The sequence below is a fragment of the Gekko japonicus genome, unplaced genomic scaffold (assembly GCF_001447785.1).
Source record: "Gekko japonicus isolate JY-2015 unplaced genomic scaffold, Gekko_japonicus_V1.1 scaffold883, whole genome shotgun sequence".
NCBI classification, from domain to species: Eukaryota; Metazoa; Chordata; class Lepidosauria; order Squamata; family Gekkonidae; genus Gekko; species Gekko japonicus.
In genome coordinates, this window is record NW_015169801.1 from 351863 (window position 1) to 369665 (window position 17803).

General features: G+C 43.4%; 1 protein-coding gene across 1 annotated transcript in view; it reads right to left on the bottom strand.

Moving 5' to 3' along the window:
- Positions 1-17803, bottom strand: part of DARS (aspartyl-tRNA synthetase) — a 76352-nt gene that overhangs the window by 39151 nt on the left and 19398 nt on the right. Inside the window, exon 4 of the mRNA XM_015417113.1 lies at positions 15155-15257. Within this exon, the coding sequence (XP_015272599.1) occupies positions 15155-15257 (103 nt within the window). The remainder of the gene's footprint in view (positions 1-15154; positions 15258-17803) is intronic.

The window sequence follows — 17803 nt, forward strand, 5'->3', positions numbered from 1 at the left end:
GGAGCTAGCACGGAAGTGTCATCCATAAAGCTTTGCAACTGAATTGCCGCCTACTTATTTTTAATACTGCAGTGAAAGGCTGTTAAAGTAAGAGAATGTGGTCAGCTCTTCCATTATCTATATATCTAATTTCCAACAGAGGGCGCCGTGCGGATACTTATTTTTGCAGATCTGGGGGACATGGAGGGTCAACAGATATTCCTGCACACTTGGGGTACTCCCCAGGTGTGCACAAAAATCTGACATCTTTTAAAAAATATAGGGGGGAAACTTAAATCCTCCCCAAAGTAAGCACATGCGTAGGAAATGAGGATTTACCGTTGGGAACTGTCGTGGAGCTTGGTGGGGGTGAGCCGGCTCCTTGCCGCTGTTGGGAAGGAGAGAAGCCTTGGTGGGGCCAGCAGCTGGGAGCCATAGCTGTCAGTACAGTGCTGCCTTCTCCAGCCATCTGGTGTGGGGGAAGTTGCGTGGGTGGGCGGGTACATGGCGGGACGCTGAAAGTGCACAGAAGCAGCACAGGAGGCTGGCTCAGAAAGCCCGAAGACTTCACACAGGGTGAGTGCAGTGTGTAGGGGAAATCGAGGAGGGGTGTGTGTGCCCAAGGTAAGAAAGGCAGCTGGAGACCTGGACAGGAAGACCAGCGGGCACTTGCGAGCCAGCCTTCCTTCTTCTCCCCCCTCCCTCCCTCCCGGGCTGATAAAAGTGTTTGAAGTGCTGCAGTAACGCTGCTGGGGCCGAGGCACACCCGAGCGGCTGACAGAGAGCCAGCCTCTGCAGAGAGTATCCCTCCGACGCTTCCCAGGGACAACTTCTCCTGCAGCCCTTCCTCCTTGAAGGAGGAAGGGGGAGTGGAGCAGAAGGCTCCAGACATGGTGACGGGGGTATTAACATGAGAAAAGGAATTACCCCCCTGCTTCCCCGTGAGTATCATGTGTCCCAGCGTCAGTTGAAGCAGAGAAGGCAAAGCCTGTGTCGTCGGCCCCCCTCCCTCCTGCAGCTGCAAAAGGAGAGAAACAGAAAGAAGTGGGGTTCTGTGAGAGGGGAGAGAGGGGGAAGGGCTGGGGTAAGAGGGGGTGAGACATACAAGGGGTGAGAGGAGAAGGGGGGGGTAAGAAAGGATTGCTAGAGAATACTCCCTCTAAGCTGTGGAGTCTCGTGAGCAAAACTACTTTGTGAGCTCCTGGCATTAAAGTTGTGAGCAAACGGTTTGGCTCCTGCATAACTTAGTTTGCTCTGGAGCCCTCCTTCCTAAGCTAAGACACAAATGTGTGAACCGGGGGCTAAAAAACTGTGAGCTAGATCACACTAACACTGGCAGGGAGGTAAGCTGACATAAAGGGGTGAGGACTGCCTGCAACAAAGGCTATGGTAGGGCCACAATACATTATGCAACATTTTGTTGCGGGTCCCCTCTTGTTTTTTACTAATTCACAAGTCCTTCCTGCACCCACTCACCCCTCCATTTTACCATCGTGAGACTGACTGCAGGTGGCATACGAATAAGTATCAGATTAGCCAGTTTTGTAACATTCACACAGATTTCTCTTCTTCCAAAGGTGCATTTTTCACAGCAGCTGCATTGTTTGAGTTTGTCAATTTCCAAGATCAGGTTCAAATACTCTTAAACACTCGAGGGAGAATTAGAGAAAAACCCTGTCATGGCAAAGTGCCACCTTTGCCCTCCTTCCTATCCCATGTGTACCACCTGCTATCCTAGGACTAATCTCAGGCAGAAAATGTTTTCGGATGAAAGTTTTTTTGGAAGACGTACAGATCTAACCACTGTAGTCATAGATGAAACAGCAGGGAAGAGAGATGAATTATTGTTTTGCCTGCTAGTGGACTTAACTGAACAACATGTTGAGCCTTAATGATCTAATACCTTTGAGAGAATAAAAAACAGCGTCGATAGACTGGTTATGATTCTGAACAAGAGAGTATGGTTTAAAATTTGTTAAACCACAGGAAGCAGAGAGAAGAAGAAGAGAAGAAGAGAAGAAGAAGAGAAGAAGAAGAGAAGAAGAAGAGAAGAAGAGATTGGATTTATACCCCGCCCTTCACTTCAGGAGGGGCTGTGGCTCAGTGGTAGAGCATCTGTTTGGCATGCAGAAGGTCCCAGGTTCAATCCCCGGCATCCCCAGTAATGATCAGATAGGGGAAGAAAAAGAGGAGAAGAGATTGGATTTGTACCCTGCCTTTCACTACCCAAAGGAGTCTCAGAGCGGCTTACAAACTCCTTTCCCTTCCCCTCCCCACAACAGACACCCTGTGAGGTAGGTGGGGCTGAGAGAACTCTTGACAGAAACTGCTCTTTTTTTCAAGAACAGCTGTGCCAGAGTTATGGCTTGCCCAAGGTAACATCAGCAGGTGCAAGTGGAGGAGTGGGGAATCGAACCCGGTTCTCCCAGATTAGAGTCCGCGCACTTAACCACTACACGAAACTGGCCCTCAAATACATGGACAGTGCCTACAATGGAGGATAGTGAACAGTGGGGTCCCACAAGGATCACAATTGAGACCAGTATTCAATGAATTTAATGGGCAATAGGTACAGGGCAGATAAAAAGAAACACTTCTTTACTTACTGAGTCATTAAACAGTGGAATACACTGCCAGTGGGGCTAGTGATTAAAATGTGGAATTCAACTGCCGGAGGATATAGTGATGGCCACAGGAATAAACAGCTTTAAAAGGGGATTAGATATATTGATGGAGGATAAGTCTGTCAATGGCTACTAGGCACCATGGTGACTGAAGGGAAACTCCACATTCAGAGGCAGTAAGCTTCTGAAACCCAGTATGAGAAGACAATATCAGGGAAGGTCTTCACCAACGTGCCTGGTTTATTGGCCCTCCAAGACCATCGGTTGACCACTGTGTGAAACAGGATGCTGGCCTCGACAGAGCATTGCTCTGATCCAGTAGGGTTCTTGAATGAACAAGTCAGGATGATCAGACTATATATAAGAGGGGAAAGACTTATTGTACAGGACAGAGCTGTTTATAAATACTCTGAAGACAACCGCCACAAGGTAGTTTCTAACCACAGGTGGTGTAAAATTTTACTTCTGTAGCATGATAGCTTGTTGACTTTCACAGAGCTACACAAAACTACGAATGTTATTTTAGGACGAAACTAGTACCTCAGTTTGAATCAAACACTTTCTCTCAGGAAGATGTTTGATATTTACCCCAAATCTGAGAACTCCAAGGGTCTGTTTTACTATTAACCACTCACGCGGAATTTTTTCCTGGAGAGGCTTCATTTGCTTCTTCTCAACACTTCAGGCAGAAAGGAATGCCCAAACCAAGAGACCCATCCTTGTTTGGAAGCAGGGTCTCCCGCAACCACGATGGAGTATCTTCTTTAAAGACTGACAGGTAGCAGTTTTTAAATAGAATTCACAGTTTTACTCACAATCCAGGCCAGAGAATATCTCCTGCTTTCCTTCCTGCTTCCCACCTTCCCAGCTCCTTGATGGAAATGGTGGGGAGGAAGTGTTTCTGAAGCCTTCAAAACCGTTAGCAGCATCCCAGGCAGCCCAGGAAACTTAGTTCATTTGAACACCTTGGAACATGTACATCTCTAGAGTTGGGAATGCTGCTGTACCAATACTCAGTATATCAGGAAGAAAGCAGGCCTCACAAAGGAGCAGCCAGCCAGATCTCCTTGCTTCCATCGCCAGGTAAACAAGAAGACAACAGGGGCAGGGCAAGCTTCATGGGCTTCAGGAAGTGGGAAAGGGGGAGAATTCAGACCATATTATGCTCTTGGTATCACTGGGAATACAACAGGGCCCAAACATTAGAGCTGTACTAAAAAGAATACTCCAAACCATTTCCAGTGATTTTCAAAGACAGTTTGGTATCCTAAGGACAGCTCTGAATTGTGCTTGGAGAGTTCATACATCATTTGTTTTATGAAACTGCTGCCCCTCTTTCATATCCAAATGCCTGTCTTGTTCCTGCGTGAGGTTGTTTCGGAAGACAGCCAAAACTGACTTTCCAAGTGGCTCTCAGCCATGATTGGTGCTAGGAGTTACAATATCTAGGGGTCAATAAAATAGGACACATGGTTGTGACACCACCCGCAGGTGTGTTCCAATATTATGACCCACAGGACAGCTCTTAGAAATTGATTAGCTTTACTCTGATAAATCATATGAATACTGAGCCAGTTCCAACCAAGTTGAAAAAAACCTCTCCTCATGAATGAAGAAGAAGAAGAGATTGGATTTATACCCCACCCTTCACTCGGAGTCTCAGAGCGGCTTACAAACTCCTTTCCCTTCCCCTCCCCACAATAGACACCCTGTGAGGTAGGTGGGGCTGAGAGAACTTTTTCAAGGACTGCCCTTTCAAGGACAGTTCTGACAGAACTATGGCTTGCCCAAGGTCATCCAGCAGCTGCAAGTGGAGAAGTGCGGAATCAAACCCGGTTCTCTCAGATTAGAGTCCACACACTTAACCACTACACCAAACTGGGTCTCAAATGCAAGTGCTAACGGCAGTAAGGGAATAGTCCATAGGGAAATCTCATATTATTAACAAGCTTCTCATTTACATAGTCATTGCTTAGTCAGAACTAGTCCTGATCTTCATGAGAACTCAAATTTTATTTTCTGAATTTTATATGCAAGTTATCTCAGTTAAAGCTTACATTCTTCAAAGAAACGCTAGTTGTAACATCTATTTGTACCTTGGTGACCTTTTAAGTATATAGATCACAACCAATACTCCCTCTAAGCTTTGGAGTCTAGTAAGCAAAATTCTACTTTGTGAGCTACTGGCATTAAAGTTGTGAGTGAGCAATTTGGCTACTGCATAAATTACATTGCTCTGGAGCCATCCTTCCAGAGCGAAGACAAAAATGTGTGAGCTGGAGGCTAAAAAACTATGAGCTAGCTCACACTAACTCAGCTTAGAGGAAGCACTGATCACAAACATTAGAAGTCACCTAAATCACAAGTTCAAACATTTTAATCTAAAAATTCTTAACATTAATGCACACAGCAAGATTATTACCATACCACAACAATCTACTCCTGCTATAAAATTTCTGTATTTAAGGCTGTATATTAATACAACTTACAATTAGTTTTTAAACAACCACTGAATATATCAAAAATTCATTTGCTGAAGGTATGAACAGAAGAAAACTGCTTGCACAGTGTGCTAGGCTGAATCCTTTTACAGTGGTTGAAAGTATCCAGACAAGCTAAGAAAACGTCTTTCTGGTTTTTTCACACAGTATATATTTTTTTCTCCTTCACAGAAAGGGATTTTGTGTAGGAAGAAGTGTGACATTTGCATACTTGGTTCCCCGTGACGATCTATACAGGTTTCACATGACAACTCTAGGAAAAATAAAATCTGAGCTGGGGCTGCAGCTTAGTGCACATTGTTTACATACAGACCCCAGTTTCAAACCCTGGTATTGCCATTTAAAAGGATCTTACTGGCTAGTTATTGTGAAAGTCCTTTATCAACTTGAGATCTTCAGAGAGGACACCTGGCAGTCAAGATCAACAATACTGAGTTGGAGGCTGTAATGGTCACATTTGGTACAATACAGTTATATCTGTTCATTTCCTTACTTCATGACTGGCCTTTGATATTCCAGTCCATCTAAAAACAGAGCTTCCTGTTTTTATTTTTACCTAGCTATATCACACAGCTGTAGTTGCATACTTTTAAAACACAAAGTTGATCTTAAAAGATGAGGGGTACAGGAAGATTAAGACACCATTGTGCTTCAGACCAAGTTGAGGACAAAGGGACCCCGCAAGCATGGTACTGTAGGTTGCCCCCCCCAATTACTTTAAATAGGGCACCTCTGCACTTTGCTGTTACAACATCGGAAATACATATCATCTTCAGATTCTGTAGGCCAACAGCTCGGTTACTAATTACTAAACACTCAAAATTCACACTCTGCAATTTGAGTATTAGTCAGGACTTTCTGTTTTAACCACACAGCTGCAGCCTTGGCTGTATCAGTGAAAAAACATCTTTGACCACCAATTTCAAATCGCAAGATGAAACCCACAGGCATCATGTAGTAGTGAATCACTGTCTTTCAAGTTTCTTGATTGAGACCTTGATTCTCATTAGCTATATAAAGTTTTCTTTAATCATTCCATTCTGCACTGTATTCTCTCCTTACAAGAGTGTTTTAAATATATTCCTTCCTGGGTTCAGTAAGTTTCTTTGGTGGCAAAGAGACCACTACTTCAAACCCTGGGATTCAGTTCTGTCACAATGCTAAGCCATGATTTGCACTACCAAAAACATGAATTAGGCTCCTCTGTCATATTTTCAGCCCCCATGCACTGAGATTCCATGCTCTCCTCACTTTTGTGAGCCAAACTCTAGTTGGCTGTTACAGTCAGTCAAACATACAAACTACGGTTTTAGCTTTTGATTGCAGTTAGTAACTCTTACTTGCGGCACAAGCACAAATATTTTAAGCACATTCCTATTACTAATATCTGGCATATGTAATGACCTAAGCTGGAACAATTCAAGTCATACTGCTAGTCAGGCATCCACATCACCAACTGAAATTTTGAGACAACTCATCTTGAAGCCACCCAGATAAACTTTCAACTTCAGGCATCTTAAATAGAAGCAGAAGAGCAGAAGTCCAGCCTGTTTTAAATCTGCAGGCATCCAAAATGTGTCTTCAATTTCTTCACAGGTTTTTTTTTTTTTTTTGGGGGGGGGTAATATTAAAAAAAGACGAGCAAGGATTTCTTTAAACTCATAACTGCTATTGGACCCCTTCAGCCATGTTAACAAGCAGAAATCAATACTTTAGCACTTCTAATGAAAGCTTCAGATGAGTCTGTTAAATCACAGGCTCAAATGGTAGTTAAACCCACAGACTGATTAACCCGGCACATGTTAGGTTAAACATCAGCTAATCAATGTTGAAGCAGCTTCACAAATCAAACCTTAAACCAACTAGTAATTGATTGGGATCATCTCTGGAATATTTTCTTGGCTGTCAATCTGATGCTGCCTAGAATGGTTCCTCAGAGCTGGGGAAATTTAAACTGAGAAGTAGTTTTCCATTACTCAGGCTTCAACAAATGCCACCAGAGATGGTTGAGTAAAGGTATTACAACGTACACTATAATGTATTATTCTGTCTATGTGGTGATCGGTGATAGTGGTTTGTCACTATCTTATGTCTACTGTTCTATTATTCAAATGCCTGAATATTTACTTGGCGATCCAAAGACACCACACATTGTACAGCAGCCAAATCAGGTTTGGTAGGTATCAAGTCTTGCTAATTTTTTTTAGAAAATGCATGCCGCTAGTTATAAGTTTGACAATAGATATGGATAGCTGTAAGATGGCACTGGAAGTGTGTTTCATTACAAAGCTGCCATTTTTATGTTTAGGAATACTGCCATGACCCAGGGCCAAAGCAAACTGAATTACAACTAGTAAAATTTGTTTAGAACAGTTTATCCATTACCAGATAAGGACCAAAAGGCTATAGTGAAAAGAACCCAAAGGTAATGAATTGCTGCTAAATGAACATGTCAACACCCTCTGACTATTTGAAAGAGATTCCTACTGCCTTCACTATTGAGCTACACCTGAAAATCCTTATGCACTTTCCCCCAGAACTGGCTCAATATCTTACTTACTGTAACTAAGCAGAAGGGCTCACAAAGACAGTAATCAATCGATGTCACCTCTTAGAAAGGTTACACTAAGCCTTGAACATTTTTACTGTCTCAGGTTCAGTGGAGGGAAACATCAGCTATGTATAGCATGGCTGATGGCCACCAACACAAACTCAGCTTGACTGACAAGAACTTGATGCTCAGGAAGAAGCCTTCTGTCAAAACGAGTAGACATAGCTAGTTGATAACAAAGGGGCTTAAAATATTTCAATCTAATTACCCTCAGCAAGCTTTGAATGGATCTTACTGATTTGTTCAGCTAATTCCAACAAGTTTTGCCACCTGCCACCCTGTGTTTGTGCGCAGACCAAGACAGAAGAGCTCAAAGTGATCTGATCAGCAGCATTATCTTAGGACCAGAAGCCAGAGGCCCAACTACTTCAGGCATCAGACAGACCATATAGACTCCTGTGATATGAAACTCAGAAGTACAAATGGATCCAGGAGAACTGAACAAACTAAACCATCTCCAGCCACATAAACATCTGCAAAGTAAATACCTTGAAACGGCCTAGTCCACAATAGTTTACACTTTCACAGCACAGAGAATTCACAATAGTGCTGTGTAATTATATAATATTTTGATATGGAAAGTCACTACTGAGGAAAAAGCATGTATTAAAAAATATGAGTAATGCAGGAGAAATGCTGCAAATATATTCAAGCAATAGCCTGTACCCCCAAAAAAGATAATCCGTCATACACTTATTTATGAATACAATGGTCTGATCCCCCTTCTTAAGAACACATATACCCACAGTGTGAATTTACTGCATATATTCACTGGGTATAGACCTGTCCTCCTGATTGATACATGGATCATCTTGAACTTTTCCATATGCAACACACTGCCATGGGCTGCAACTCTACCCTAACGTCACTTCAAAGAGTAAAGGTAAAGGTTCCCTTGCTCGAAAGCCAGTCGAATCCGACTCTAGGGTTGGGGTTGTGGTGCTCATCCCCGTTTCAAAGCTGAAGAGCCAGCACTGTCCGAAGACGTTTCCAGGCCCAGCACTGTCCGAAGACTTTGCCGTGGTCATGTGGCCGGCATGACTAAACACCAAGGCGCACGGAACGCTGTTACCTTCCCACCGAAGTGGTACCTATTTATCTACTTGCAATTTCTTGCTTTCGAACTGCTAGGCTGGCAGGAGCTGGAACCAGAGACGGGAGCTCACTCTGTCATGCGGCACCCGGGTCTCGAACTGCTGAACTACCGACCTTGAACAGCCTGCAGTTCAGCGTCTTAACCACTTGAGCCACCGCAGCTCCTCAAAGAGTAAACCAGCCTGTGAAAACTCTTTTGTGTGCAATGAGAACACATAAATCCTTACCCCATAAAAAGTTATGAAAGTTTTTTGTTATGTGCCAACGCTAAAAAGAGGAACTATTATTTCTTCCACTGTGGGAAATTTTACAAAAAATTGGCAAGAGCTGGTGTCACCTCAGGTGCGCTTAGGTTCTTTCCATAGATGACAGATATATTTCTCATATAACCAGATGCTCACAACTGTTCTTGGATGTATTCCATTAAAAAGTTTAAAGATAAAGGTTCCCTTGCTCGAAAGCCAGTCGAATCCGACTCTAGGGTTGCGGCGCTCATCTCTGTTTCAAAGCCGAAGAGCCAGCGCTGTCTGAATACGTTTCCATGGTCATGTGGCCAGCATGACTAAACACCAAGGCGCACGGAACGCTGTTACCTTCCCACCGAAGTGGTACCTATTTATCTACTTGCAATTTCTTGCTTTCTAACTGCTAGGTTGGCAGGAGCTGGAACTAGAGACGGGAGCTTACTCCATCATGAGGCATCCGGGTCTTGAACTGCTGAACTACTATCCTTCCACAGCCTGCAGTTCAGCGTCTTAACCACTTGAGCCACCGCAGCTCCATTAAAATATTTTAAAAATATTTTAAAAGTTTAGAGACCCAAAATATATGAACCAAAGGCAACACCTCTGATTCATATACATATACATCAAGCCACAGAAATTCAATTAAAATATGATAAAACCTACTCAACATCCAGATTCATAGTATTCTTGAACAGTTTATTTAATTCTCCTATTTTAAAGCAAACTAAACAGAAAGATGGTAAAACAGTAAGACAGCTTTAATTAGATTGATTTCCTCTTAAGACAGATTATACTTGTCCAAACACTACACTTGTTCAAACTTCTTTTTCTATTATAAACATAATGGGTTATTTTTAAAAGCAAGTCTTTCTATCAGAGAACTGAGGCCCAAGTTGAGGTAGACTCAAAAACACAGAGAACCATGCCACTAGGTTCTACACGCCCACAAGATGAGCTGTTTTTCAAAGTTATGGGAGTTCCGACATATAGATTTGGGAACTGTGCACAAGGTAAGCCTGCGGTTACAATCAAAGGGTTGGATCCTGCCTAGAGATTCAACAGGAAGAAGAGGACAATTTTCACTCATTCCCCTCTGTGGCAGACTTCAAACTCCCCCAAACTATTCTGGAGGTCTCTCGTCAGCATCATATGGGGGAATTTGAGCTGCAGCAGGAAGAGGTGAGAAAGTTGGGCTCCATGGACGAAAATCCTTTTATCCATGGACATTTCAAGTGAGATCCAAGCCAAAGCCTCACTGAGTATGCCCAAGCGCAAACACACAAGGAGAAAAGATGCCAGGATTATGATCACAGACAACAAAACCTACGCAGAGGCTTGGGAATAAAAGCCATTGAAGTCTGTTACTTGCAGGTAAACAGGTACACTTTCATTTCACATAGATTTGCTAATTTGTTTAAGCACCCATTTTTGTACATAGATTTAGAGCTCATAAAGGAAATTAACAGGAAAATTTCTTCCCTTTCAAAAAATAATACATTTATTTGATTGGCCATAAAGGGCAACAAGAAACAGACAGGCGATATCTCCCGGTAGGGAACCGGTTCTTAAACGGGTTCTGGTCTGTCATTTCAGACAGAACCCATTTGAGAATCAGTTCCCTACCGGAATGTATTTGCCATTTCATACACAAAAGCTTCTGTCCTGTTTAGGAACCGGGACTGAAGCGTTTTACCTGTCAACCGCTTCCGAGTAGTCTTCAGTTCCCTCTCCCAATTTTGTTACGCTTTTCCCCCGCCGTTTTTCGCCCGTGCGCTCTTTTTTTTAACGTTTGATTTATAGCGTTATATCGCTATAACGGAACTTCAAACTCCAATGGGATCGCTATTGCGATCGTTTGGAGTTCCGGTATAGCGTTATATCGCTATAACGCTATAAATCGAACTTTTTAAAAAAAATCGATCACCCGCGCGGGAAGAAAATGGCAGGAAAACAAAGCGGTGCAAGTCTGAAATGCCAAACTGCTTCTGATCTGGCTCATTTCCGGTAGGGGCAAGCCATGTGTGAAATGGCAGCCCTGTACCAGTTTACTTCAAAACGGATGATTACCGGCTTGAAACCGGATGAAACTGGGTAATGTGAAATTCCCCAGTGTGTCATCTATTAGTACAGTCAGAACCCCCAGAGAATGATTTTGCTGAAGCTCAGCCAATCTAGACCAGGTAACTGTCTTGGACAGGATGGCCTGAGAACCACTATCTGCCAAGAAGAAAGGCAGGGGAAAATATTAAATAGATAATAAAATCTATAATTTATACTACTTGCAGAGTTTCATACCAGATACGTTCCACTTATTCAAATAATGACATGAGTCAATACATTTGATGTTACTTTGCAAGGCCTATAGCTGTTTCATCTACATGTTGAGTTAAATATAGGAAAAGTAGACTCTAATCCATGTTAGCAACAGTAGGAGGGGAAAAGGAAGTAATCATTCTGAGTTAATATTGAAAACAAGAACTGTCATCTTGCTATTTACTGAAAAGTACGGCAGGTTTTTGTTTGCATCAGTGTTAAAGTCTCCTACAAAGCATAGGTAAAGGTAAAGGTTCCCTTGCTCGAAAGCCAGTCGAATCCGACTCTAGGGTTGCGGTGCTCATCTCCGTTTCAAAGCCGAAGAGCCAGCGCTGTCCGAAGACGTTTCCGTGGTCATGTGGCCGGCATGACTAAACACCAAGGCACACGGAACGCTGTTACCTTCCCACCGAAGTGGTACCTATTTATCTACTTGCAATTTCTTGCTTTCGAACTGCTAGGTTGGCACGTGGTGTTTAAGTAGAATACATTCTGCGTTAGGAAAAAACATTCTGAGAAACAGACAGCCAAAAAAATTGCCTGTAGCAGGAACTCCTTTGCATATTAGGCGACATACCCCTAATGTAGCCAGTCCTCCAAGAGCTTACAGTAGCCCCTGTAAGAGGAGCTCTCGGAGGATTGGCTACATTAGGGGTGCGTCACCTAATATGCAAAGAAGTTCCTGCTACAAAAAGGGCCCACAGAGATGACAAATTAATAATTAGAAGCAAAATACACAGCTTTGTTAGAAAAGGCTCCAGAACATAGACTGGAACAGGAGATAAAATAGTAGATGCCTGGTATACAGAAGATCACAGAAGCTGAAAAGAGATGCTGAAGCCATTAGAAAGGTCAATCAAGGATTGACTTCACAACACAGTAGAAGCCAAAGAGCTAAGGAGACCAAGTAGAGAGAACAAACTGAAGACAAGACACCACCTTTTCTCCAATTAAGTTATCTGAAAGCGACAACAAAACTGGACCTTTAAACTGTTAAAAGAACAGAGCAATTTATACCAACACCTGTAAATGCCATTCTATAGTAAGTGCTAGCAGTGAACACTACTGCACCGGGTGTTGTTTCCCAGCAGCTTGAATTTATGACAGCAGAAGAAATATTTGGGCCATTTTGAACTTTTCCAATGTGAGCAATGCATCTCTTTCCTTCTGCATCATATCACCATGTTCGTGCTTGCAGTGTTTATCTAGACCAGGACTTCATTCTCTAGGCACGAAGGCTGTTCAAGAGACAGAACAACAGTATCTCAAGCATGTCACACTGAACACAGTCTTGCCATGGAGGTGCACCCACATTCTAAATGTGGAAGTACTAAAATTAGATAAATATTTCTGTTAGATTACCTAAGAATGCCCCCTTGCCACACAAGGGATCAGAACTGAAATTCAATTAAGAATATTTAAAAAGTACAATAAGTAGCCTAATAATTCTCACTGCTTTAACCTTAACAACAGGAAAAAGGCATACATACAAATATTTGGAGCAGTAAGGAACAGAAAAAGAAAGAATACAGGCAACCAGGGTGAAGAACAGCAAACCCCGACAGATAATCTTGGCTTACTTTCCCAAACCGTGGTGGAAAGAGCTGACCTATGCTGACTCTATAGGGTTTTCAACGCAAGAAAGGAGCAGAGGGGGCTTGGCATCGCCTGCCTCTGTGCAGCAATTGTGGACTTCCTTGGTGGTCTCCTGTCCAACTACTGACCAGGGCTGACCCTGTTTAGCTTCCAAGATCCAACAAGATCGGGCTAGCCCTGGGCCATCCAGGTCAGGGCATTTTTCACACACTTTGCTGATAAAAATGGCTCATATCTGATCCAGCTTAAGACTACATTCTGGATGCATAGAAGTGTAATATGTTCCTACAGAACCGTCTGGTTGCACTTGCTTGGATGACTTTCAGTTGTTGCAGGCTAATTGGGATGACTGTAGTAACTAATAACTGTAGTAACCAAGAACTGTCCTCTAAACTCTGATTTGGAGGCAAGAGACTTGACCGGATGGGGGCTGTATAATTTCAGCTTTACTGGAAGACATTAATTGTTGTTGTTGTTCAGTCGCACAGTCGAGTCCGACTCTTCGCGACCCCATGGACCAGATCACGCCAGGCCTTCCGGTCTTCCGCCGTCTTTTGAAGTCTGCTCAATTTCATGTTCGTTGCATCTATGACACTGTCTAACCATCTCATCTTTTGCCGTCCCTGTCTTCTTTGACCTTCAATCTTTCCCAGCATCAGGGTCTTCTCCAGTGAGTGCTCCCTTCTCATTTGGTGGCCAAAGTATTTGAGCTTCAGTTTCATTATCTGGCCTTCCAGGGAACAGTCAGGGTTGATTTCTTTTAGGATTGACTGATGTGATCTTCTTGCAGTCCAGTGGACTCAAGAATCTTCTCCAGCACCATAGTTCAAAAGAATCTATTCTTCGGCGCTCGGCCTTCCTTATAATCCAACTCTTGCAGCCATACATGACTACTGGGAATACCATTGATTTGACCATGTGGACTTTTGTTGGCAGGGTGATGTCTCTACTTTTTATCATGCTGTTTAGGTTCGCCATCGCTTTCCTCCCAAGGAGCAGGCGTCTTTTAATTTCATGGCTGCAGTCACAGTCTGCGGTGATCTGGGATCCCAGGAACGTGAAGTCTGTCACTACTTCCACGACTTCCCCTTCTATTTGCCAAGGAGTGATGGGGCCGGATGCCATGATCTTAGTTTTTTTGATGTTGAGCTTCAAGCCCACTTTTGCGCTCTCCTCTTTTACCCTGAGCAAGAGGCTCTTGAGGTCCTCTTCACTTTCTGCCATCAGAGTGGTATCGTCTGCATATCTGAGGTTGTTGATCTTTTCCCCAGCAATCTTAATTCCCGCTTGTGATTCATCCAGGCCAGCATTTCGCATGATGTACTCTGCATATATATTAAATAAGCAAGGTGACAGTATACATCCTTGTCGTACTCCTTTTCCTATGCTGAACCAATCAGTTGTTCCATATCCGGTTCTAACTGTCGCTTCTTGGCCCTTATACAGGTTTCTCAAGAGACATGTGAGGTGGTCTGGTACTCCCATCTCTTTAAGGACCTGCCATAGTTTGTTGTGATCCAGGACTTTCCCCCCAGATAATATTCAGCCTACCTTGGATAAGATACCTTCTTTTTAAAAGTGACAACTGTTTGGAACCTTTTAATCGGTACTGAACACAGTGAAAATTGTTGACTAAACAAGCAGCTTTGAGTATGTTCGTGCTCAAACAAAAGTAAAAATTGGAGGAGAAAACAAAAACAAAACACTTTTTAGTGACAGTAAGACTAAGGACAAATTATGTTTTTAACACTTTTCAGTCCAAGGAAAAAGAATTACAATACTGACCTCCTCCTTCTTTTTTTTTGTATTTTCATTCGTCAGAACATTACACAGTGAAGATCCAATATTTAAGAAAAAAACAGCTGTGCTTTCACTGCCCCCCCCCCCATGCAACAAAACGTCTCCAAGTTCAGCCTGCCAACCTTTCTGCTAGCTAGCCTGAAAGTAAATGGAAGCTGTCTGCCGACAGAATGCTCCTTGGCAGCTAAGAATGAATTTCAAGCCTGTGTTCCATTTGATCTTTTGTAAGTATCAGGCATTCAGCAGCACTGTAGTGAAATGACAATTTAAATAACTCCTTTTTAAAAACAAACACAGCATTATGTTGATGTGTGAAAATGGTCCCAACCCCTGGGAGCAAGGGTTCCCACCATTGTTTACTGTGATAACAGGATATAATTGCATACTTACTTGGCAGCAAACTTTACCATCTGTTTACTTGCATGGCTCCCCACAGCCACCAGAGCTTGGACATTGAACTGCTGCTGACGTAGAACTAAGAAACACTGTTTCCCTGAAAAGAAAGAGGAAGGAACAATGCAGGTGCAGTTAGGACAAGTTACTCGGGATCTTTCTGAATGAATACAAAAATAAGTTTTTTTGAATGGCTTTATGATGAAGCCAGAGCGTAAAACAATCACACAGTGAAGAATACAGATGGGCACGTGCAGCCTTTAAAACATCCTTTAAAAACTAATTTCAGATTTACTGGCATATGCAGCAAGCTGAAAAACAGAATGGGAACAGAAGGGCTTTGTATAAATTGTCCACTATGGGTTATGCCAGGTAGTTGACAAACCCCCAAAAGTTCTGCACCACAAGGGCAAATCTGAACTTGTGCTGCTTGAACGGCAGGCCCTTTCCACCTCTTTTGAGTCATGATAAAAATCAGACTGTGGTATAGCACGGACTGGCATACTGCTCAGAAGAAGAGAGAAATCCTAAGGGAATGTAAAAAATCCCACTGTGTGTACCTAAGAAGCATTTTTAGGGCTTTAAAAAAGTAGGTTGTTTGGTTTATAGCAGTGTTATCACTACAGAAATGACCCAGATATTAGACAATAAGGTTATGTCAAAACCTTGTCAATCAAAAGAAGCTGTCTTACATTAATTATTCTATATTTCTCTTTGCAAGAAGAGTTGTCTAGGTTTCAACCTTGTTGGAGAGAAAACACACAGCTCACCTTAACATGAGAAATTTCCCACATTTTAACTCCACCCCTTCTTCATGGAGGCCAAAGCAGTACATTTACCTGCACAAAAGTGCGTTTACCGGCACATTCAATTTACCTGCACAATCAGCTAGTGGAGGCTGAGAAGTAGCCCCTACCCTAGGGCCATTCAGAAAATCCGGTGGCTATGCACTGGTGGTTTGGCATGGTATGGTGGTGCCTCAAATTGTACCGGTTCAAAGTGCAGCAGAGCATTTCATCCAGACTGCACACCCTGTGGCAAGTTATCCGCATGGCCGTCCCATGGGGGAACACCCACATTAGTGTTGTGCTTCAACCACAGGACGAGCTGTAAGGGTGGGTTTTATTTAAATGGAGGCGGATGGATGCGCATAAACAGTGGCGGAAATGGATCTGCAAATTCAGATGTCCCTTCTGGGCTCCTTTTGCTGCAGGAGACTTTGGAAAACCCAGAAGGAATCATGAACAATCCGTTAATATTGGACTTTCCCTAGTATCTGTTTATTCTGGAACAGTTATTGCAGAACAGCATGGGCTGCCGACGACTGTGCCACGGGACGCAGATGTCCTCGTCTGGACGGGCCCATTTATTCCACTCAGGTAATGCCACTATAGCACCACAAACTGCGCGTGTAACTGCAGCCACTCCTCCCTTGTGCTTGAGGAAACCATAGGTGGGATCCCACTTTATTAGATAAAGAAAATCTATCGATTAACCCTTTAAATTCTCTACTCATATTATACCTCTTCTATGAACAGTAACTGATTCAGTTTTGTTCTGGTTTATAATGACAAAGTACTTTCCTACACAAGTAATAAGGTGCTTCAAGACCGTGGGTAGAACTTGGTACAGTTATAAATGCAGGTTTCCATAAAGCAGTAACCCTCTGTTAAATAATATCATCATCATTATTATTATTAACAAAACTTGTATCTCACTTTTCTGTCCTTACAAGGGCCACCAAGGTGGCTAGCAATTTAACACATCTCTCTATATAAAAGGAAGTCCCCTCACCATAAAATCACTGGACCTAGAAACACCAAATTTGGGGAGAGCGCTCCTACCATGGCGTAGATGCTCACTAAGAAGGGATTTTTAGAAATTCAACCCCTAGGGGGGTCAAAAGGGGTAAAATGTGCTCCCCCCCATTGCTTGGTATAGTTTGGTGCCAGTTTGGTGTAGTGGTTAAGTGCGCTGACTTTAATCTGGGAGAACCGGGTTTGATTCCCCCACTCCTCCACTCGCACCTGGCTGGATGACCTTGGGTAAGCCATAGTTCTGGCACAGCTGTCCTTGAAAAAGAGCAGTTTCTGTCAGAGCTCTTTCAGCCCCACCTACCTCAAAGGGTGTCTGTTGTGGGGAGGGGAAGGGAAAGGAGTTTCTAAGCCGCTCTGACACTCCTTTGGGTAGCGAAGGGCGGGGTATAAATCCAATCGCTTCTCCTTCTTCTTCCTATGTGGCTGCCAGGCTACTGCCTCCTTGCACCCCCCACCTTCTGATTGCACCCCCCACCTTTTGATTGGTCAGCTGCAGAGCTCAGAGTTCTGAGGTAAAAAGTTACAGGAGACTGCAGAGAGCTGATGACAGTTGAGGAAATCAGGAATGGCTAACCACCTGTGAGGGGCAGCAGTGCTGCTGGCCCAGCCTTCCCGTGGCTTCAAACACACACCCCACCTCCTACACCTGACAGGCGGCTGTCTGTCAGGTGCAGCAGCAGGGTGCTTAAAGCCATCAGGGAGCCAGCCCAGCCTCCACAATGGCTTGCAATACCCCTTCCCCTCCTACACTGGACAGGTAGCTGCCTGTCAGGTATAGGAGAGGGGGTGGGATGCTTACAGCTGTCAGGGAGGCTTGCTCAGCAGGATT